Source organism: Ascaphus truei, chromosome 4, assembly GCF_040206685.1.
Source record: "Ascaphus truei isolate aAscTru1 chromosome 4, aAscTru1.hap1, whole genome shotgun sequence".
NCBI classification, from domain to species: Eukaryota; Metazoa; Chordata; class Amphibia; order Anura; family Ascaphidae; genus Ascaphus; species Ascaphus truei.
In genome coordinates this window covers 310313820-310338962 of record NC_134486.1, presented here as the reverse complement: position 1 = coordinate 310338962, position 25143 = coordinate 310313820, and the positions used below count along the sequence as shown (strand labels likewise).

The 25143-nt window shown below is 45.3% G+C and overlaps 1 protein-coding gene across 3 annotated transcripts in view; it reads right to left on the bottom strand.

Annotated features, from left to right (window-relative positions):
• RNGTT (RNA guanylyltransferase and 5'-phosphatase) overlaps positions 1–19611 on the bottom strand; it is a 416958-nt gene extending 397347 nt beyond the window's left edge. The window contains exons 1-4 of one of the 3 annotated variants that reach the window (XM_075597840.1): positions 19273–19611; positions 7641–7750; positions 5358–5461; positions 3773–3861 (exon numbers count right to left, since the gene is read on the bottom strand). In XM_075597840.1, the coding sequence (XP_075453955.1) occupies positions 3773–3861; positions 5358–5461; positions 7641–7750; positions 19273–19336 (367 nt within the window). In that variant the 5' untranslated portion in view covers positions 19337–19611. The remainder of the gene's footprint in view (positions 1–3772; positions 3862–5357; positions 5462–7640; positions 7751–19272) is intronic. The other 2 variants (XM_075597839.1, XM_075597838.1) reach the window with 2 other exon arrangements.
• Between the last annotated feature and the right edge of the window lie 5532 nt (positions 19612–25143).

Here is a 25143-nt window from a genome sequence, read left to right as displayed (position 1 = left end):
CTCAAGGTTAGCGCCAGTTGAGATAAATTATTTATCCTGTTTCTATGCAGTATCCCCACTAGAGGAATGTACTAGTGAACAAGCTCCAGGTGTCAGTCAAATATAGGGTAAAGATTATAGAGATAGACAAGTGCCTGTATAAGGATTCTGGGATTTTAGGTTGTTTTTCTTTTAAGTTTTAGTTATTATTCATGATGTGAAAGTCACCACCCCATAAAGGGGGTCTAGATGCTTGTATTGGGTATAAGTATTATCTGCAATGTTATTCCTACAGAGAGCTTTTGTAAGCTTTCTCCCTGTGTACACCCTGTATACAAAAAAGACTCACTTGTTATTTTGTAATATTTTTTTACCTCTTTCACAGTAACATGGCTGGACCAGATTGCCGCTCTGCCTCCTGTCATGTAAAGTACAGAAAAGCCCGGGCGCTACCTCAAAAGATTGACTAATGGGGTGATACAATTCTAATGATAGAACAATACAACCTTAAAGGGTACTTTAAGGTCCCCTCTACTTCCGATTCTCTTCCCGCTGCTCAAACCCCAAAGAGGACCTATCCAGGATCCTTAGTGATATGGGGAAACAAACAAAAAATGGGGGAGCACAGGTTGAGGGACTATACAGACGTTTATAAAACTGCACGGTATAGAGCTGTGCGTTGAAATTTAGTAAGGTGTGCAATAACGTAAACACTTACACGGCCTTGTGTAAATGCTTTCACATCAAGGTGTCTTTACTTTAGGTGTCTTCTCTCCAGTGTTCTTTCCGCTTATACTTTTCTTCTCCTCTGTTGTGTAGTTGAGTGTTCCTGGTCTTCTCCACACGAATGATTAGCGATGTTGTCCTCAGGATTAAATGAAACGAGAACAAATAGCGTAAGGAACAATACAGGAAATAAAATGAAATATAGCTGGGGTAGACAACTGTATTAAAATAAAAAAAACAGATGATTACTGCATCCACTCACACGGGCAAGCGTGAGTGATCTCTGGAGGGAGGAATCTTTTAAGGCACCTAACTGCAGGGCTGTCACATCCCCCACCTGCTCCTTTGTACCATATAGATAGGGAAAGAAGGGGTAATGGGGCGGAGGTTGATTTAGAATGTAACCCCGTAAGGTTAATGATAGACTCACACGGCCATGTGTGAGTATAAACTCTGATTGGTATCTCTTCTCCCCTTCTCCCCAACGCGTTTCGCCCTTCTTGGGCTTCCTCAGGCTCCTCAGGAGCCTGAGGAAGCCCAAGAAGGGCGAAACGCGTTGCTAGTATCCCTGAGACTTTTTTTTACCACTACAGCCACCGTCGGAAGCAGGAGGCAGGAGCACAGCAGACCAACCGGACGCGGAGAGTTAGCTGCGCACTTGAGTATCCTGCACAAACATTTTCCGATGGACTGGCTGTGTTTATGCACACCTAGCTCTTGAGTCATTTTGACTAAGTGCTTTTTTAAATGTTTTGTTAGGACTTTGTCCCGTTGTTGTTAATAAAATATCACGCTTTTCAACCTCTGCACCCTTGTGTATCATCGTGTGATCCAGGCACTATTTGAGTGGTTCAACAAACTCAGTTGAAGGTTTGGATTTGAAGTTCCAGTGAGGGGAGAAGAGATACCAATCAGAGTTTATACTCACACATGGCCGTGTGAGTCTATCATTAACCTTACGGGGTTACATTCTAAATCAACCTCCGCCCCATTACCCCTTCTTTCCCTATCTATATGGTACAAAGGAGCAGGTGGGGGATGTGACAGCCCTGCAGTTAGGTGCCTTAAAAGATACCTCCCTCCAGAGATCACTCACGCTTGCCCGTGTGAGTGGATGCAGTAATCATCTGCTTTTTTGATTTTAATACAGTTGTCTACCCCAGCTATATTTCATTTTATTTCCTGTATTGTTCCTTACGCTATTTGTTCTCGTTTCATTTAATCCTGAGGACAACATCGCTAATCATTCGTGTGGAGAAGACCAGGAACACTCAACTACACAACAGAGGAGAAGAAAAGTATAAGCGGAAAGAACACTGGAGAGAAGACACCTAAAGTAAAGACACCTTGATGTGAAAGCATTTACACAAGGCCGTGTAAGTGTTTACGTTATTGCACACCTTACTAAATTTCAACGCACAGCTCTATACCGTGCAGTTTTATAAACGTCTGTATAGTCCCTCAACCTGTGCTCCCCCATTTTTTGTTTGTTTCTCCTGTCATGTAAATCCTGATAGCTACAGACTGTGGCAGGTAATCCTGTGCGCTTCGATACCCACTCATTCTGACTCCCTGAGTGACTGAAGTGGTATAGGCATAGACATAGGACATTCGACATAGGAATCTGTGTGCATCCTGTCATGGTGCAGATCCTGTGCCCTCCCTTTCTGAGCCTCAGGGAAGAAGTGCAAATTTGTAGTTAGTCCAGTTTCACCCCTCGTAGGGAGTGGAAGTGTGTTCAATCTCCTCCTGGCTGGGAGGGAGATAGGCCAGTCAGTCCCTCATGGGTTGGCTGGCCAAGGAAGATCTAAAGCCTCCATTAGAAGAGAGCCAGCACCATCCAGAGGCCTGAAACCCTCTGTAAACCTTGCATCCGCTGTGAGAACATCTACAGCGACTGCTTAAATAAAGCCCCTATGTTTTATATACCCCTGTCTGAGCTCTCAGTCTATTGGGCAGGTACAGAGCGTGGGGAGGCAGGGCACTGGTCTCACTGCCCGGCGGAGCATATGTTTGTGGACACTGATCGCAGCAATGCGCCGGGAGAACCAGCAGCTCAGCTGTGGCTGATTCTTTCCCCAGCTGCAGGAAGAGCTACGATATCTGCTTAGCATCTTACAGGCTACGGGTGCTGGTTTCTCTCTTCCCCCTGTAACACAGCTTACCATTGTAGCCCGGTAGCTAAACTGCTGCTGAATTTTACTGCGCACAATTAGTTATAACAACTAGAGCTACTACACTATATATACTTTCTCCCGTGGCCAGGGGGTAGTATTATTAGTATCCAAAACAGAGACTGTAGCCCTCATTACTGAGGACTTATAGCTATCTGATGCTGCCACATCACTAGACCGATATTAGGGGTCTATTTAGAAGTAGCGATCTACTATCATTAGTATAGTCTTAGATTGCCACTCAGAGAGCATTTCAGTATACAATAAGGGTTGAACACTATGATTTCAATGATATAGAACATAAACTATACCTTAGGAGAGCTATTTAGGGGACTGTAATACTACTATTTAAACTACAGTTCCAAGCTCCGATAGGAAATTAAACCCTAATTTTTGCTCCCTTTTTACTCATTTCATTGCACCATTTATTTTAATTATATGTATTCTAATAAAGATTATTTTTAATATTGACATTCACCACTACTGATACTTGAGTGCTAATGCAAATTGAGTACTTTCTTTCTTTGGTATATCTATTGGGCAGGGGGAAAGAAGTCTGTTCCAGTGGGAGACTCTCTCTGGATCTCCTGGAGCCGGAGGCGCTGTCACCAGAAAAGGGAATCTCAAGATCATCAAAAGCCGGTCCTGTTCCCCCACTACATCACGGACACTCAGCTCTCCTGGACTCTCACAGTTATGCCAGCACCACAACAGCAGTAGCCATAGTAGTATCTTCCAGGGGGCAGGGGTACATGTGTTACATACATTATACACACATACACACACACACACATAATTGTATCAGTAAAAAAAAGTGTCAAACAATTAAACAAGAAAAAAGATAAGTTATATTCCAAAGTAAAAAGTAGAAACACTTAACTATTTAGACGTACCTATTAGCTCGTCAGTGTTCCTTTCCATGAAACGCTCACAGAGACGAATAAACGTGTCCGTATTTTCCTGTGATGGACACTCGCCGTGTCTGAAGTATAGAAATGGGTATTCGTGAGAAAGTGAAAAATACTCTTTTTTAGAGCACATGCACATATTTTATTTTAATTGTGGAAGAGGATTATTGTATCTTTTTGTTGCAATAAAGACATTTTGAAAAGGGGTCTTTGCGCTCGTTTTCTCATACTACTCTCCTATATTATATAGGTATGAATGTACATTAAATTTTTGGGGTTTTTGAGATTGTATGTTTTAAGTGTGCTGTGTGCATACATCTATGTTTGCATATTTGTAGATGTATATGTATGTGTTTATGTAAATACATGTGCCAGTTTACATGCATGTATATATCTGTATGTACAGAGTTTGTGGTATGCATATGTATGCATCTGCGTGCGTTGTGGTATATGTGCAGCATACGTATGTATATGCGAGTGCACATGCACATTTGCACTATTGCCCGATAACATGCTTTATACTGTATAGATAAGCAGACATAAAAAATAGCTAGAGTGGGTTTTTATAGAACATATTTTTACACATTCTCTGTCTTGTCCCATTCGACTGCACTCTGCTCCCTCCTCTCCGCTGTTAATTTTCAGACCAGGCTACCTGTTTCTACCTAGGCTTATTTCCCACTTCCTGTCTACATCCATTGTAACCCGATAACCCTCTTACATACACTGTATATTATATTGTGTTTCTGTATTTCTGCCATACCCAATCAAGGACCCAGAGAGATTCGAAAGCTTGTAACATTTCAACTACTTTTTGGTCCAATAAAAGGTATCATACCACCTACTCCCTCTCCCTCCTTTGTTACTACTCTACTTCAGATGATTGAGCTGCAAGAAGGGGTTCAGCGGTGGATCCATCCTTTGTACTTTTAATATAATATACTGGACCCCTGCAGCTCTTCAGGATTCAACTCCCTGCTAAATCGTCTAAGTAAAAAAGTTGAATGCCACCGAGGTAAAAATGATTGTGTCCAAGTTAGGCCTCGGGCATGGTCAGCGCTCCGTGCTGAGGCGCGCTGGTCCTTACCAGTGAGCCCCTGCTGCCGCAATGAGAGCGGCTTTAGTAGGGGCTCGCCTACTCTTCCGCAAGCGTGCGGAATCGTAGGTCTTATCCAAATTTTAGATTTCGCGCTCATGGGAGCGCAGAGTCGGTCACGCGAGCGGTTCGCCCAATGAGGGCGAACCAGCTCCGTGACGTCACTGGCCCGCCCCCCCGACGGCGCGCTAACCAAGACCAGGGAAAGCACCCGCTTTCCCTCAGCCTCAGCGCGCCTCCGTATGGCTGCAACCCTGGACCTAGCCTTAGAAAGGTCTTAAAAAAAAATTGAGTCAGAGAACACACTGTTGTGTCAGACTTGGACACCAATATCGGTATATTAGATTAATTTATTCAGCAAACTAAAGAAAAAACAAAAAGCAAGCAAACCGCGGTCATTTCTCCTGGTATATGAATCTGTCAGAATGCATTATTTGCAACCCACAACAGCAATGTATTAACCACACAACTTACCCTTTACACTGAAGTTTTATATACTTGATCCCTTCCTTTTCAATATCATTTCGGTCATAGAACCTTGTAGTATTTGTCAAATCCACCAACAGACCCATTTTTACCTTAAGAGATAAGACAGTAGAAACGTTAAATTTTTGAATAAATGTTTTATTGTTTTGGCATGAAAATTCCTGTGACAAGAACAAAGTGTTAGTATGCCAAGCTATTACACACAAAAGCAAAAACAGCATTTCACATGATGCTTCTGTTAAAGACTTAAAGAATAATTGGAATGAATGCAATTCGAGATTAGTTATGAAGACATTTTTGGAAAATTGCGAATGTTTTTTTTTTTAACTTTACACTTCTATAATTATAATCTGCCCATGGTAATGGTTTCACATTGTCAGCATTGCACCCTTTGTCAATTTCATGTACACGTGTCAATGTATGCAACCTTGCTGTAATCAGGTTATAATTGCTAAAAGTCACATTTGTGTATTGTTGTGAGATGTGTTTTCTCTAAGGCCTCGGACATGGTATGGCAGACCATGCGGACGCACGCTGAGCGGACAGACTGCCTTAAGGCGTGCTCGCGGAAGCGGGAGGGGGCGCACGTTGCGTGAGAAATCAGTTAAACTGATTTCTCAACGCAACAGACACTTCACGTGAGTGGTTCACCCAATGAGGGCGAACCAGCTCCATGATGTCACTAGGCACACACCCCCACGGCCCGTCTGGTAGCCCCCGTTTTCCCTCAGCCTCCGCGCGGGCTGCGGCACCATGTCCGCAGCCTTACATGCGTATTATATTAAATTATTTCCATTGCCGCTTTGAAAATACTTGTTCTTTCTTTTGAGTGGGGGATGGATGGTGTGGGGAAGGCATTTCCAGTCTCCAATACCTAATTGACATTATAAACATGAGACTTGAACTTAAAAAAGGCGCAAAAAAAAAAAAAAAAAAAAACACTTTGGGGAGGAGGGGCATAGAGAATAACTTCTGAAGCAACCACAAGGTCCTGGACCAAGCATTCATTCAGGTCTCACATTCTTATTCAAGCCAGAATTATTTAATTGTCTCACTTTTCTGTGCATGGACAGGTTTTTTCTGCATTGAATAACTAAACCAGGGATTTGCAAATGTAACACCAGGTGCAGTCACCAGGTCAGGTTTCAGGGACTTTCTACTCTAGTTTGCCCACACCAGGTCCTTCGTAATTACAGGCCTTAATGTTACTGAGCTGATAGCATCATGTTCAAAGTGTTCATTTTTACAATGGAACGATATGCTGAAATACAGGCCTGATCTCGGCTGTTCAAACAAGTCTGGCAGCCCCCGCGATCATAAAAGGCCAAAAGCTATTCTCAAATCACACAGCTCTACTGTAGGTTTGTTTACTAAATCAAACACAAATTTAGCTTTTAATCCTTAAAAAATTGTCCACCAGCAACTTTTAATTTGTCCGATTTTACTGTCTTCTGAGTAATAAGTAAGATACATTTTCTACACATTCAGCCCATGTACTGTATTTTTTTTTTCTCAGCAACCTCTGCTGACCTTAAAATTATGGAACAGCCAATGCAGATCAGTGATGTCGCCATGAACTGAGCCTTGTGAATAACCAAATGATGCCTGGGCCAATGAAACTCCATTTAACAAAGGGGGAGTACGGTATTTGACGGTTCTGTCCTTTCAGGGGATAAGTACATTGAAAAGCTTATTTCCGTTGATCTGCTATTCAAACTTTACATAAGTAAAGGATATTTTAAGAGCCCATCGCGGCACACTCACTAGGTTTGATATGAACTAGTGACAAGCATCTAACAATCTTTCCCCAGTACGGTTGACAGCAGGAAATCAGAGCAGCAAGACAGTTTTGGCTTCATCCTGCAGTCCAAATCCATCTTCAACTTGGAAAGCGTGAAATTGGAGAATAGGTTGGTTTTTTTTTAATAGAAAAGTTTTAGAACTAGCGTCCTATTTATATCAGTATAGCCAGATCCACACCTTTCACCAAGCTCCAACAGAGCATTGAATGAAACTGATTAAAAAACGATGCACCACTGATCTCACATTACCGATGGCTCGAATGTTACCTACATAACATACAGCACACATTGTTGGAATTACAGTTCATAACAGACACAGACATCGAGTCCAAACTTCGCAATCCAATTTAACACCTTCGGTGACACTACTTTGAGTTTAGTAAAGCATACTTAATGGGAACTCTAAGTTAACATGAACAAGTTACTACTGCAAAGTACCAATCACAAAGCAGATTAATTGCGCTCTAACCTTAAGGCTTTTCAAGTAGTTAGAGAGCATGCTCGGATGAAAACGATTCTCCTCGGGAACTTGATCATCGTATTTTGGTCCCAACATGGTCTTCAGAGGTAAAAATTTGGCTGTAGAGGGAAAAAAAAAAATTTACAATTAAATTCCATACATGTTATTGCATGATGAACAGATTGAAATGTCACTTTGTACAAATCACAAAACAAAAGTTGTTTTTTTTTTTTTGTAAACTTTCATCATATACTAGTTGTGTTTTTTTTTTTTTTTTTAATTAATCAGCTCTGTAGTATTAGATAACTCAGGGGTGCGCAAACTATTGGCGCTGCGCCCCCCTAACCCCCACACCCCCACCTTGTTTTCCACCGCATCACCACGCTTCTGAATCCCAGTAAGTTGAGAGATGCAGAGGCCTCACGCGATCCCCTGGCATTAAATTAAAGGCCTTGAAGAAGAGCGCGAGACCTCTGCAACCGCCCGTGCCCCCCCCCCCCCTGAGATAACTTACTGCAATTTATATACTTATTTAACTCTTAAAGCTGCAGTTGAGCTGTCATTTAAAATATATATTTTTTCATTTAATAGGTGCATCAATACAATCAACACACTGGCAAGCGATTAGCTAGGTTGCCGATCAGCGAAGATTCGGCTCGGGTTCACTAAATGCATCTTGGGTCGCTCTTCTGCTGCACTGCCAGCCAAAGTTCTGTGAGGAAGATCATGTGACCAGGCAGGCACTAGATTCAATTGCTTCACTGCTAGAGGGGGCAGGGCTCACAAAGGTGATGCTGTTTCGGAAGGGGATGTGATTTTGTAAATGGTTGCTATAGAAAAGAAAATGCCTGTTACATTAGAATACATTATTTTTTATAATGCTACAAGTATTTTCTCATAGCACAGAACTGATTTATTAAAAACAAAAACACACATGTAGGATATTGCTTGAACTGCAGCTTTAATGCCATTTTTTGAGTTTTAATATACTGAGCATCCTTTTATTTCTATAGCAGGTTTTAGCCCACCTCCCCAGCATTACAAGATCTTTGTAACACTTTCCTGTTTGTGATAATATGTTGCAAATGTTCCCAGAAGTTTGAGCAGCACACTGTAAGAACAGGTCATGTTACAAGGATACATTGTAGCTGCTAAATTACACTGACTGAAGGATTGATTCAGGCCATTAAGTGAATCCAGGGAAGCAGGATAGTTGGTGATCAGCAATTAGGCATTAACCCCTTCACTGCCCGGGAGGGTATTTTGTTGCCAGCCCCTTTTGGCATCTTAAAAGGGTTCAAAGAAAACAACTCGCCTAAAAAGTTGCTTACAAAAATATTATTTAAACATTGTAACTTATGTATACAGTAGCTATACTGTGTCTGAATAGAAATCAGATGTTGACTTGTGAGCTGAAGTAAAAATCAAGTTTAACAATGCAATGTTCAGCTCACACACTGATTACCTTGTTTTCATCTACATGTTTGATTGATACAAATACGTTTACTGTGCACAATCTAGAGGTTGTTTAACCCTCTCATACCATTTACAAAAGTAGCACAAGCTCCAGTCTGGGAAATGACACACAGACACACACACACTAAAAGTTGATCAATACCAAAGATACAAGCAATTGCACAAATGTTGCCGTTAATGCAAGAATTTGCACCCTTTTCAGATAACTATGTATAACCGGCCTTTTTTAATCCCCCTCTAATGCCACACTACAGGTCATTGTGCACAATTAGAATATCACAATGACAAAAGCCCTTGCAGAAGAAAGCCTAGCTGCTCCTTATTTTCTTCTCTTATACACAGGATAGGAACCTCGGACTCCCTGGCTACTGAAATTTATACCCATAAAAAGGTGCAGGAATTTCAGCCTCCTCCAGTCGAAACAATTTGGCGGTTTAGATCTCCTGCACCGCCCAGCCAACATGAATCTGCGTTATCTAATGTAGCTTCCCATTGGCCCACAGGAGATTTAAAATGCCAGTATCTTGGGAACCTGGGAGTCCCAGGAAGTGTGTTATTTCCCCCTAGCTCCCATCCTGTACAAAATAAATAAAAAAGTGGCTCAGGTTGGAGGAAGATGGGTTTGCTGCTCTAACACCAACCAGGTCACCCGACACCATCACTGGCACTAAAAGATCTTGATGATCCAATAACAAATAGTGAGCCAGCACAAAAAAATTGATACCATTACGTTTTCCAAACAGATACCCCCGTGCATCAGCATTTAATCCTGCTGCTCTGTACAGGCATACCCCGCATTAACGTACGCAATGGGACCAGAGCATGTATGTAAAGCGAAAATGTACTTAAAGTGAAGCACTACCTTTTCCCCACTTATCGATGCATGTACTGTACTGCAATCGTCATATACGTGCATAACTGATGTAAATAACGCATGTGTAACAGGCTCTATAGTCTCCCCGCTTGCGCACAGCTTCGGTACAGGGTATTGCTGTTCAGGACGTGCTGACAGGCGCATGCGTGAGCTGCCATTTGCCTATTGAGCGATGTGTACTTACTCGCGAGTGTACTTAAAGTGAGTGTCCTTAAAGCGGGGTATGCCTGTATAAGGATACAGACTGTGTCCTGCTACCACTGGATCAGTGAGAAAATGGAAGGGGGGGAGGGGAGAAGAGATATCCAAGCCCCATTAGCTTTATTTAACACCTATATGCCCTCTTTTCTCTGCCAGAGGGACTTGCAAAGTTTGTAGTCCAGTTGCCATATTGGGGTCAAAACCAATATGGCAACCATCCGGGTAAGCTTAAAATATGAATATTTTGTAGTGGACCAAAGTTATTTCATAAAATATGATGGTCTTTATGACCTATGTTTGTTTTCTTTATATTTTCATATATAGTTTATTATATTGTATAATCTGTTATTAGTCTATTAGTTATATTAGCTAATTTGACACTTCCAATTGTCTTCTCTGCCTCCTTTGGCTAAAGGTTGCAAAGAATACAAAGCAGAAACCTGCATGTCTCAGAGTAACCTCATATGAGCTGGGTGATTAGCATACACTGCCTCAAGCTGAAAGGAAGGAGAAGATCAGACAGAGCCAGTCGTATTTTGTTGAGACAAACATATTTCTCACACGGATCAATAAGTCTGATATGCACCAAAAGTGCTGTAAAAGCTCTGCTGAAAATCACATTTATTTAGGGCTGATCAGGAAGTCTAGCTTTTTTTCACTAGACAATTTAGCAGTATTTCACACCCCCTCTCCCTTTCCACCTGAAAACAATTGCCATGTCATATCACACTCACTCAAACAGCTGTATTCCCAGAATGGCTCTACCTCTGTCCATATGCAGTCTGCTAAAGACTGACTTGCTACTATTAAAGCTCATCTTTATCACGTATATTACCGATTTGCATAAAATCCAAAAAACAAAACAAAACAAAAAAACAACACACACACACACACACACTTGCAGAACTTGCCCAACGAAGGGACTTTAGTGATCCTAAAATCTTGCAATTCTCTTGTAACATCAGTTAGCTATTAAAAAGGTATCACCCGTGCCCTACATATGTTATTTCTTAATGAGAAGAAACACCTTTATTTTAACACTTTGATGAAGGGCATTAAAGCTGCTTTTCAATCATAAAAGCTTAACTCAATTTATAAACTTTGTGGATCTGGGCCTAAGAGAGGACAACAATGCATAATAAGTATGACAGCTTCACAGCCAATACATTACAGCCACCTCTGGCAACAAAGAGGTTAATACATTTTGATCTAAGTGGAAGCTTTCTGCAGCATGAGCGATCTTGTGTGAGGTTAGAGTGCAAAGCAGAGGACATTAATGTCCTCCTCTTAAGATCAGATCAATACATCTGCTCTCACTGAAGAATAGCACAGGTACCAGGTGCGCATTCATGCAAAATGCCAGGAACCCAGGTTATCTTACCAAGCAACTGGAGTTTGTCAATGTATAATGTCTACTTTGTGGCTATGCAACCCCTGAGAATCTATGTGTGGGCCACTAGCTTTGTCCAGTGGGTTCCTAACAATTGGAAACCTATTTGCAATGTTGCATGTGCGTGCCTGATTTATACCACTCCTCGACCTACATTATTAGCACAGTAAAAAAAAAAGTTCATGAACATTAAAGCTGCAGTTCAAGCAATATCCTGTGTGTTTTTTTTTGTTTTTTTTAAATAAATCAGTTCTCTACTACGAGAAACAACTTGAAGCATTTTTTTATTAAAACAACTCAGAATTACATTTTTAATGTGTTATAATGCAACAAGCCTTTTTTGTTTCTATAGCAACCATTTACATCCCCTTCTTCTTCTGAAACAGAATCACCTTGGCCGATCGATCACAGGAGAACGGATCAATCCGCAACTTAGCTAATTACTTATTGTGTGGATTGTATTGATGCACATATTAAATGGAAAAAATAAATCAAATGTTAAAAAACAAACAAACCCTGGCAGTTTGGACTGCTGCTTTAAGATGTCCAGAGAAGGTGCACTCACTGCACTTGCAGAAAAACGCAACAGGTGCACAGCAACCAGTCTAGGACGTTTGGCTGCAGCCAAAAACTAACAAGTCACCCCGGGCCATTTCGCCGCGCTCGACAAGCAAAGTCTGATAAGTGCATGTTTAAATGTCTTGTATGGGAGAGTTAAAAGATGGCGTGTCGGAGCAGCCGGTCAAGGCAGTGTAGCGGTCCCACACAGGATATACAAACATGCACTTATCAGCCCTGGCTTGTCGGAGCGGGCGGTCAGGCGCTGCAGCCCTGGTTTGTCGGAGCGGGCGGTCAGGCGCTGCAGCCCTGGCTTGTCCGAGCGGGCGGTCAGGCGCTGCAGCCCTGGCTTGTCGGAGCGGGCGGTCAGGCGCTGCAGCCCTGGCTTGTCGGAGCGGACGGTCAGGCGCTGCAGCCCTGGCTTGGGTCGAGGGCAAAGCGGACATCGCAACAAAATGTCTAGCAGTGAGCTCCCTCTCTCCACCCCCCAAACCCTCCCACTTCTCCACAGGAATTAAACACAAACTCCCCCCAGGGGTTTTAGCGGTTAGAGATGGGGCGCTTAGCGTGAAGGTTAAGCTTAGGCACTTACCTTAGCGGTGAAGCGGTCGGAGGCAACAGGCCCCAGCGGTGAATTGCAATTAAGTGTTGCTGGTCATTTGGGCACGGCAAAAAAGCTGTGACAAATGTCCTAGACCGCATCAGTGGTCCCTACAGTGCCTGCTCTTAGGATACACCCAAGTACATCTTGGCGCACTCGAAGGATTAAAACTAATTTTTTAGGAAAAAATTATAGGAGATGTATTTATATTTGGAGAAAATAGTGCACCGATTAGGGTAAACCCTTTCATTGCCACAGAGCCCTGCAAGACAATGAGTGGTACGCCTCTTTGACAACAAAAACTTTTGACAATAAACGCAATGCAAGTCAGTCAAACTGCCCCATATACATGTGGTCAGACGTCCCCATGCGCAAGAGGGCCTCATGCTTTAGGTTACAGTACAGGTCTTTCCATTAAATATAGTATGAGCGCGTGGCGTTGCGCATGCCTGCTGAAGAGGCGATCCGTGGCCCGTGGAGGAGGCATGTTGGAAGCGTGGCAGAGCCGTGACATCACGGGAGCGGTTCGCCCTCATCGGCTGAACCACGCACGTTACCCGGCCGTCACGCGATAAAATCAAAAGATTTTGTCTCGCGAAAAATCAGCCGCGCCGTCACTCCCCTGCCCGAGCGCTCTATGGCCGTCCCCATTGACTCACGCCCTTTTGTTTGTGGCGCGCGCTGACTATGGACGCGGCCCAAGTTGACCAAATGGATTTAAAACACTTATTGGTGTCAGATTTGAAACAAAAATGCAATCACCCAGATTTAACATGTCACTGTCATTAGTTCAGTTGTGTCTCAGGAGCGATTTTAAACTTTATAATGAAAGAAATTGTTGAAGGCGCAGTTTGGGTTATGGACTCTGCTGATGACTGACACAAGCACATTATTTGGTCACAAGTGGCACAAGCTTGCCAGTGCTAGGTGCCCACTTTCTAAAAGCTAGAGCAAGTTTTTATTTTTATTTAACATTTGCAGGACCCCCATGAACTACGCGCTGTTCATACAGATGTAACAAGACTTCCTGCCCTCTGTGCCGCGTTAGCCGTGGCACCAAACCAGAAAAACAGCTGCTGCACTCCCTGCTTCTGAATGGGAACCCCGCAGAGCTAATCCTTCAGAGACATCAAGTGGAACAGTGTGGATGAGCTGCGCAGAGGGACACAGGACACTTTTCTACGGTGCAGAAGCAGACTCCGTGAGTGGTGGGCCGTGTCCCAGAGCAGCTCCAAAAGGTAAGAAGAAGTCTCTGTGTCTGTCCAGCCCCTTGATGATGTAGATCAGAGGTGTGCAAACTTCACGCCCCCCTGCATCTCCTCCTCTGCGACATCGCCATGTGACATAACGTTGTCATGGCAACGCATCACCATTTGATGCCGTGTTGTCATGGCGATTCACCGTCGCCATCAGAAAATGCAGAAAGAGAAGCCGGAGAGAAGGTAAGAGGCAGTTAGAGTCCCTGTGCCCTCCCGTGGCAATCAATCTAAATGTTGTGAAGAGCGCAGGGTCTCTGTAAGTGCGGGGTCACCTACATCAGGGGTGCGCAAATTTTTTTCTTTGTGCCACCCTGCTTGCTCTCCCCTCCTCTTACCTTGTCTCCAGCATTGGCGGTGTCATTTGACGCCACTATGTCATGGCGACGCATCGCCAGAAGACGCCGGAGAGAAGATAAGAGACAATTACAAAGGCGCGCCTCAGATCTACATCATCAAGGAGTTGGACAGACATGGAGACTGCTTCTTACCTTCTGAGCTGCTCTGGAACATGGCACACTCATGGAGACTGCTTCTTACCTTCTGAGCTGCTCTGGAACATGGCACACTCATGGGGACTGCTTCTTACCTTCTGAGCTGCTCTGGAACATGGCACACTCATGGAGACTGCTTCTTACCTTCTGAGCTGCTCTGGAACATGGCACACTCATGGAGACTGCTTCTTACCTTCTGAGCTGCTCTGGAACATGGCACACTCATGGAGACTGCTTCTTACCTTCTGAGCTGCTCTGGAACATGGCACACTCATGGAGACTGCTTCTTACCTTCTGAGCTGCTCTGGAACATGGCACACTCATGGAGACTGCTTCTTACCTTCTGAGCTGCTCTGGAACATGGCACACTCATGGAGACTGCTTCTGTACCGTAGAAGTGTACGCTGTGTCCCTCTGCGCAGCTTCTCTACACTGTCTGGCTTGGAAAGATTAAAGCTGCAGGGGTTTCATTCAGAAGCATGGACTCCCCTGCAGTGGTAATCCTCCCAGGACACAATCAATCCCTGCAGGCACTGTACCCGGGGCCACATATGTTTTTCTTGTTCGGTCGCGGTGCTGAGGACAGCAAGTCTTGCTACATCTAGCTATCTCTATCTATATACACACACACACACACACGCAACATTTTAAACTATTGAATCTGTATCTAACAAAATCAGCCTTTAGTGGTGATAGAGCAGGGGTGCGCAAACTGGGGGGCACCAAACCGAGCCCCGTGCTCTTCCCCACAACATTTAAATTGATTGCCAGGGGAGAGCCCAGGGCTTCTGAAAATGCCTCTTACCTTCTATCCTGCTTCTCCTCCTGCACGTTCTTATAACGATGAAGCGTTGCCATGACAACGCACCGTCACACTTCGGAGCCATGATAAGCGACGTCACATGACGCCGCAGAGGAGATGCCGGAGAGCAGGTAAGAGGGGGGGGGGGGGGCACGACATGAACATTTTGCGCAGCCCTGTGATAGAGGATGCACAGACTGCAGGATAGAGCTGCCGGATGTGAAGTTTGTAAGTTATCATAGATCACCGCTGAAGATTTCCTGGACCACTGGTGGGCAAGGCCATATGTTGTTGGCTTCTCTGGCAGGGCAAACGTTAATACGCTCGCTGGAGGCTAAAGCAGTGGCTCCCACTATTAAATCCAAGCCTGCCTAAAAAAACATTTGCTTTGCGTCCGAGTATCATTATGTATTTGGGGGTGGAGTGTCAAAACAATCCCATATATTCAAAATAGGGGAAAAATGTATCCGTATAATGCAATATATTGATTCAGGCAACCTGCCTGTCACTTACTAACACCATCTCTCCAATTTCATGCACATCGCAAAGGGAGGTTGTATCCATCTGAAATGTGGTCCTTGTTTGTCTGCTCTACATATGATATAATAAACAGTGCAGTTTGTGCATATTTGAACACCATTCCTGTCCTGCTGCTACTTTCAATGTCTGTTTCGTCAATTTTCTTTGCCACTTTATGCATGCCCCATGTCTATTTACACCTCTGTCAATTTGAGCACCATTTGAAGTACCCTGAGTTCCCCTAAATGAGTCAAAGCCCCAGGCTGGGAAACACTGTTCTACAGCACACCTGGCATACTTGCTATAGACTACATACAGCACACACACCCCTGGCATACTTGCTATAGACTACATACAGCACACACCCCTGGCATACTTGCTATAGACTACATACAGCACACACCCCTGGCATACTTGCTATAGACTACATACAGCACACACACCCTGGCATGCTTGCTATAGACTACATACAGCACACACCCCCTGGCATACTTGCTATAGACTACATACAGCACACACACCTGGCATGCTTGCTATAGACTACATACAGCACACACCCCTGGCATACTTACTATAGACTACATACAGCACACACACCCCTGGCATACTTGCTATAGACTACATACAGCACACACACCCTGGCATGCTTGCTATAGACTACATACAGCACACACCCCCTGGCATACTTGCTATAGACTACATACAGCACACACCCCTGGCATGCTTGCTATAGACTACATACAGCACACACCCCTGGCATACTTGCTATAGACTACATACAGCACACACCCCCTGGCATACTTGCTATAGACTACATACAGCACACACCCCTGGCATACTTGCTATAGACTACATACAGCACACACACCCCTGGCATACTTGCTATAGACTACATACAGCACACACACCCCTGGCATACTTGCTATAGACTACATACAGCACACACACCCCTGGCATACTTGCTATAGACTACATACAGCACACACCCCTGGCATGCTTGCTATAGACTACATACAGCACACACACCCTGGCATGCTTGCTATAGACTACATACAGCACACACCTTGGCATACTTGCTATAGACTACATACAGCACACACACCTGGCATGCTTGCTATAGACTACATACAGCACACACCCCCTGGCATACTTGCTATAGACTACATACAGCACACACACCCTGGCATACTTGCTATAGACTACATACAGCACACACACCCTGGCATACTTGCTATAGACTACATACAGCACACACACCCTGGCATACTTGCTATAGACTACATACAGCACACACCCCTGGCATGCTTGCTATAGACTACATACAGCACACACCCCTGGCATACTTACTATAGACTACATACAGCACACACCCCTGGCATGCTTGCTATAGACTACATACAGCACACACACCCTGGCATGCTTGCTATAGACTACATACAGCACACACACCCTGGCATACTTGCTATAGACTACATACAGCACACACACCCTGGCATGCTTGCTATAGACTACATACAGCACACACCCCTGGCATACTTGCTATAGACAACATACAGCACACACACCCCTGGCATACTTGCTATAGACTACATACAGCACACACCCCTGGCATACTTGCTATAGACTACATACAGCACACACACCCTGGCATACTTGCTATAGACTACATACAGCACACACACCCTGGCATACTTGCTATAGACTACATACAGCACACACACCCTGGCATACTTGCTATAGACTACATACAGCACACACCCCTGGCATGCTTGCTATAGACTACATACAGCACACACCCCTGGCATACTTACTATAGACTACATACAGCACACACCCCTGGCATGCTTGCTATAGACTACATACAGCACACACACCCTGGCATGCTTGCTATAGACTACATACAGCACACACACCCTGGCATGCTTGCTATAGACTACATACAGCACACACACCCTGGCATACTTGCTATAGACTACATACAGCACACACACCCTGGCATGCTTGCTATAGACTACATACAGCACACACACCCCTGGCATACTTGCTATAGACTACATACAGCACACACCCCTGGCATACTTGCTATAGACTACATACAGCACACACCCGGGCATACTTGCTATAGACTACATACAGCACACACACCCCTGGCATACTTGCTATAGACTACATACAGCACACACACCCCTGGCATACTTGCTATAGACTACATACAGCACACACACCCCTGGCATACTTGCTATAGACTACATACAGCACACACCCCTGGCATACTTGCTATAGACAACATACAGCACACACACCCCTGGCATACTTGCTATAGACTACATACAGCACACACCCCTGGCATACTTGCTATAGACTACATACAGCACACACACCCTGGCATGCTTGCTATAGACTACATACAGCACACACACCCCTGGCATGCTTGCTATAGACAACATACAGCACACACCCCTGGCATACTTGCTATAGACTACATACAGCACACACACCCTGGCATACTTGCTATAGACTACATACAGCACACACCCTGGCATGCTTGCTATAGACTACATACAGCACACACACCCTGGCATACTTGCTATAGACTACATACAGCTCACACCCTGGCATACTTGCTATAGACTACATACAGCACACACACCCCTGGCATGCTTGCTATAGACTACATACAGCACACACACCCTGGCATGCTTGCTATAGACTACATACAGCACACACCCCTGGCATGCTTGCTATAGACTACATACAGCACACACACCCTGGCATGCTTGCTATAGACTACATACAGCACATACACCCTGGCATACTTGCTATAGACTACATACAGCACACACCCCTGGCATGCTTGCTATAGACTACATACAGCACACACCCTGGCATACTTGCTATAGACTACATACAGCACACACCCCTGGCATACTTGCTATAGACTACATACAGCACACACCCCTGGCATACTTGCTATAGACTACATACAGCACACACACCCTGGCATACTTGCTATAGACTACATACAGCACACACCCTGGCATGCTTGCTATAGACTACATACAGCACACACACCCTGGCATACTTGCTATAGACTACATACAGCACACACCCCTGGCATGCTTGCTATAGACTACATACAGCACACAACCCCTGGCATGCTTGCTATAGACTACATACAGCACACACACCCCTGGCATACTTGCTATAGACTACATACAGCACACACCCCTGGCATGCTTGCTATAGACTACATACAGCACACACCCCCTGGCATGCTTGCTATAGACTACATACAGCACACACACCCCTGGCATGCTTGCTATAGACTAAATACAGCACACACCCCTGTCATGCTTGCTATAGACTACATACAGCACACACACACCCTGGCATACTTGCTAATGTCTGCTCACAAGTGAATTAAGATGCTAACCAGTAACACTTCACAGAGCAATGCTAATCACTCTTACCTGCCACCGGTTGGCCCCTCCGTGGGCAGTTGAGCCACCTGGGTGGGATCTTGTTGTGTGCCATGCTGGGTCCCCTGCCCGCCAATGATGCTCCCAGCGCAGAGAATAGTTGTTGTTGTTGTTGTTGCAGCTGCTGTCTGTGCAGTCACGTGACCCCTCCTATCACACACCGTGGGCGGCCGCAAACGTGACGTCACGGGACTCCCCAACGGAACCCTTGCACGCGCCTCTCTATCCCCCCATTCAAGCGGAGCCCGCGCGCCACAATGCACCGCGACACTACACCAACCCGTTGGTTGAAGCTGCTTCCGGGAGAGAGTAGGACAGGGACTTCCGGATCCCGGGCTTAACCTGCTGCTCTGTGCTGACTGTGTGTTCAGTGGGAGGAGTGACACCTTGTGGTCAGACCCGGCAGTGCAGGCGGGGGGGAGCTGGGAGCTGGGAGCAGAAGGAAATTTGTTATTTATTATATTATCCACTCACTGACCTCTGAGATTTGTATTTTGTTCTGGTTAGCAGCAAATTGATCACAAACCAACACTGGCAAGGTGGTATATTAGTAGAGGTGTGCCTGTGTTATGGATTACTTTACAGGTAGCACAGGTACATATATAGCATAATAATATGTCTTAGTACAGTTTAGAGCATACTGTCGCATATTAACTACTTTTTCTTGCTTTGGAAATAATACCAGTTATCAGAAGTTTGCAGTTAGAATTTCTTTGCCAGGAAATAGCCAGGGTGTATTTTTGTAACATATGTCGCTAAAGGCATGAACTTACGGTAAAGGAGAAGTTGCTTGAACTGCAGACATCCTGTGATTAATTTGCTATGCCGGTAGACAAACTAGCAGACACAGCAGGATTTTTGTTGGGGGTTATTTCCACACAGATAATAATGACGCTCGACACGGGCAATAAAAGGTTAGCATAATGCCATGTTAATCAAAGAAATTCTAACTGCAAACTTCTGATAACTGGTATTATTTCCAAAGCAAGAAAAAGTAGTTAATATGCGACAGTATGCTCTAAGCTGTACTAAGACATATTATTATGCTATATATGTACCTGTGCTACCTGTAATCCCTAACACCTGCTCTGCCAGGTAAAGCCACTGGTACTTGAGTGGTGCTATCTGGGAACTATTAAACTGAACAATATTTATAAAGGAATTCCATAATGATGTGCTCCAAGACACCAAACGAATAATACAAATAAAATATAACTTTTAATCTAATATACAATAGAGAGAAAACAGTTATGGAGAGAACTAAATGGTTAAAAAAAAGAATTATTAAAATGTAGCTGCGGCTGTGTAACTGACAGTGGGCTGTGTTTATTGTCAATGATATTGCATGACTGCCTGGGACATTTGAAATAACACTGCATATGTTAGGAAACTACAAGGCTAATACCCCGTGGGGGTTAATTATAACTGTGCAAAGTAAACTGGTGAGTATACTGTATGTAGCCCTCTTTCCCCCTTACTAAAGAGATTACCAGTACTGCCTTTACCTGTTGGCTCACGGAAGGCCTGAGCCTCCGCCACTGGGAGCCTGGGGTGATCAGATGTCCACCTCGGTACAGCGCCTCCACCTGAAAGGGATCCTGACGCAGTAGGATAAGCCCCTCTCAGGAACAATAACAGTAATACACACGTCTGTATATATAACAACCTTTACTATGAACCATAAACAGTACCCTGTACCACACAGTATAATAACCCTAACTCTTTACCACCAATGAGTGTCCCCAAAGTACATTAGGTGTAGGCACCAATACCCTGATGTCCTTTTCCCCAATGTCCGGGCCCACCCAAGAGTGTAGAGAGTAGCGCTACCCCGCGAGTTGTTGATGCACTGTGTGAGGTACCTGCCGAGTACTCCAGTACTCGGTGCAGCTGACTTAGCAATGGGGATCCACTGATCCAGCGACGTCACCATCCTCCATGGCGTCCGCCTCTGCGTTGGGTGGTCTCCAGGAGGAGGGTCCCACCTTTAAGAGTCTCTGTACATAGGTGGTCTGATCCCAGACCACAAGCCGCAATCACCTTGCAGTGTCTTCCTCTGTGCCCCTGACACTACTCAATAAATGGGGAAGCGTCCCTATCTAGGGCCTTCCCTGAAGCAACCACAAGCTCACTTGAGTGAGGCCTATCTGGGACTTAAGGGGGTACTCTGGCCTAGTCTGAGTGCCACTGACACTAAACTCCTACCTTCCCCTTCTCTGTCCTGGCTCCAACTGGCGTGGTCACCATGAGCACCCCAAATGTATCATTCTGATCGAGGGGATTCCGGCCGCACGATTGGCTGCTTCAGCCCATGTGTCTAGCAGCCACAGGGGCTGCTGAGGATTGAAGTTCCCCTCCGGAGTACTTCTGTAATAGCCGCCGCTGTGGAACTGCTCTGCGCATGCGCGAGGTGTGCCAAGATGACCGCCACAACCCAAGCCTGCACTGCGCAAGGAGTCACAAGCTGGCCGCCGCCTGTGCCGAGGAGCTCCGGCAATAAACTCACCTCCCTTACAGCCCGCAACTACCCCGCAGCTACCGGCGGTAAGGGGGAGCTGAGGGAAGCCCAGCGGGGGCACCTGGCTACATGTATATACTCTCTAAATGTGTGCTCCTGTTAAAGATGCACACAGATCACTATACTCTGTTAGTGGCTATAAATACTACTAAATGTCGCACTAGAGCTATCTCAATGAAAGGAGCTACCTTATAGCTGTGCCAAATATCCGTGGTTTAAACTTTAGTGGCTAATAGTAGCCCTCTCATACACTGTTATTATAGACAGCAATCACATACTAGTTGGTATGTCTCTCAGACCTATGTCTGTAACGGGTGCTCACCACAAACAGGATGGGACCGCAAGGCTGAGGTGGGGATGTTGGTAACCACCGACCTACAACCAGGAAAGCATGTCCGGAGTGCAAAGTGAAGGTCGTGTAGCCAGGTCTGGGTAGGAGAGGTCAGAATGGTCGTGATACTCACCGTGGTCTAGGGTTGGAGAAATCGGATAGTCGTAGTGCATAGCCCGGGTCCAGGAGTAAAGAAGGTAGAAGTCCAATTGCAAGCCAAAGTCGGGGGTCAGAGAAGGCGGAGGTCCAGATACAAGCCAAGGTCAAAACAGGAGCAAGAGAAACAAGACAAGTTCAGGCAAGGTAACAGCAAGGCAGCAGGGTGCTTTGGGGCAAGCACTTCGTCACATAAACAGAGGTTTATGCTCAGCCAAACTGGAGGAGGATTTGGTGATTATAAATAGGGCTGGTAGCCAAGAGCAGGTTAGTACAAGGCTGCAGTGTAATGAATGAGAATAGCCCCCTCAGATGTATTCAGTCCAACGATAGGCAGGGGCGGGAAGAAGAGCAGGTGTAGAAGAATTGTTGAGAGCAAGACTTCTCAGGGCCGTGCAGCGCCTGCGTGTAACTTGCGTGCGATGCGCATCACCCATGACGTCACGGGGGCGAAGCCTGAGCGCGGTGCGTAAGGTGTCTCCCAGCCTGGTAGCGCAACGCACGTCACCCATCTCATCACGGGACGTGTCACGGGGGTTGAGCTGAGGCCCAATCCTCACAGTACCCCTGCCCTTCCCCCCTTCAGGGGCAAACTCCGGGCGTCCCAGGGATGGTTTGGAGGGAAATTTTTGATGAAAGGCCCGAACGAGCCTAGGGGCGTGTAGTTGGTCCCATGGAATCCAAGAACGCTCTTTGCGGCTGAAGCCCCTCCAATGAACCAGGTATTGGAGCTTTCCACTGGTACGCCTGGAGTCTAGGACAGTCTGGACTTCGAATTCCTGTTGTCCCTCAACCAGGAGGGGTTCAGGAGGGGACACAGAAGCAGGATACTGAGGATCCTGTATGAAGGGTTTGAGTAAGGATGTATGGAAAACTGAAGAGATCCTCATAGATGCTGGTAACCGTAGCCGGTAGCCACCGTATTGACTTTCTCGATAATGGGAAATGGGCCAATATACCTAGGTGCCAATTTAGGTGTGGGGACCTTCAGTCGGATGTTTTTAGTGGACAACCATACTATTTGTCCCGGATTGTATGTAGGTGTTTCACGACGATGTCTGTCTGCCTGTTTTTTCTGCATAGAGATAGCCTTTCTGAGGTTCTGTTGAATCTTTTCACAAGATTCTTTGAGATGCAGAATCCTGTTATACGCTGCAGGTACCCCGGATCTGGGTCCTGCAGTAGGGACAGCTGAGGGATGAAATCTGAGGTTGGTAAAGAGCGGTGAGTCCTGTGTCGACTCGTTAAATAGATTATTGTGAGAAAATTCAGCCCAAGGGAAAAGATCCATCCAGTTGTCCTGGGTGTATGAGATGAAGCAACGCATGAACTGTTCTAGGGATTTATTTGTCTGCTCCGTTTGACCATTAGTCTGAGGGTGATAGCCGGAAGAAAAGTGAAGGGAGATCCCTAGTTGTTTGAAGAAGGCGCATTAGAACTTTGAGATAAATTGTGAGCCTCGATCTGACACAATGACTCGAGGGACCCCATGAAGACGGAACACTTCTTTGATAAAGATTTCGAATAGTTTTAGGGCATTGGGAGACCCTTGAGGGAAATTGTGTTTTCCAAAGAATCAAAAGTATTAGCGGAGATTATACTGATGGCAGAAGTATGGTCTCCTCTCGGTCCTCAAACTTGTCTTCTACTAGAAATTGAAGGCAGAGGGCCTCTGCCCTTACGTTTTTAGAACCTGGTAGAGAGAAAATAATGAAATTGAAGCCAGAGAAGAAAAGGGACCAGCGAGCTTGTCGCGACCCCAAGCGGCGAGCGCCTTCGATGTAGAGAAGATTCTTATGATCTGTCAGAATAGTAACCAGGTTTTCAGTGCCCTCGAGTAAGTGCCTCCATTCCACCAGGGCCATTGTCGTAATTATGTTTGGCAGACGAGAATTTTTTGGAAATGAATGCATAAGGGTGCAATTTGGCTTGCAGATTCTTCCTTTGTTACAACACTGCTCTGGCCCCGACATCTGAAGCGTCCACCTCAAGGGTAAAGGATAATTCCAGATCAGGATGCACAAGCACAGGAGCTGAGACAAAGGCATTTTTCAACTTCTCGAAAGCGTGGATGGCTGCAGGAAGCCACAGTGCCGGGTCGGCTCCTTTCTGTGTCAATGCTGTAATGAGCGCTACTACGGAAGAGAAGTTCTGTATGAACCTACGATAGTAATTGGCGAAGCCTAGGAACCATTGTACGGCTTTCAGGGTTGTGGGACAAGGCCAATCCAATACTGCTTTAACTTTGGCTGGATCCATGGCTGGACCCGTGTCGGAGATGATGTAGCCTAGAAAGGACGTCGTAGTCTGATGAAACTGACACTTCTCCAATTTTGCGAATAGGTGATACTCCCGTAGACGTTGGAGTACCTGTTTGACATGGCCAGGATGTTCGCGTACGGTTCTGGAGATCAGTATGTCATCTAGGTATACAATGAAGTACTGGTAGAGAAGATCCCTAAAAACCTCGTTGACGAAGTCCTGGAGCGTTACAAAGTTCGAATGGCATGACCAGATATTCAGAATGTCCGTCTCGAGTATTAAACGCCATTTTTCACTCATCCCCCCTGTTGGATTCTTAACAGGTTGTAGCCTCCCCGTATGTCCAACTTGGTAAAGATGGTGGAACCCTGTAGTCTGTCAAAGAGTTCAGTAATTAGAGGTAAAGGATGCCGGTTCTTGATCATAATTTTGCTCAGTCCCTGATAATCAATATACGGCTGGAGAGATCCATCCTTCTTCTTAACAAAGAAAAAACCCGCAACTGCTGGGGACGAGGACTTCCGGATGAATCCTCTCTGTAAGTTCTCTTGGATGTACTCCTTCATGGCTTTGGTCTCTGGAGGTGACAATGGAT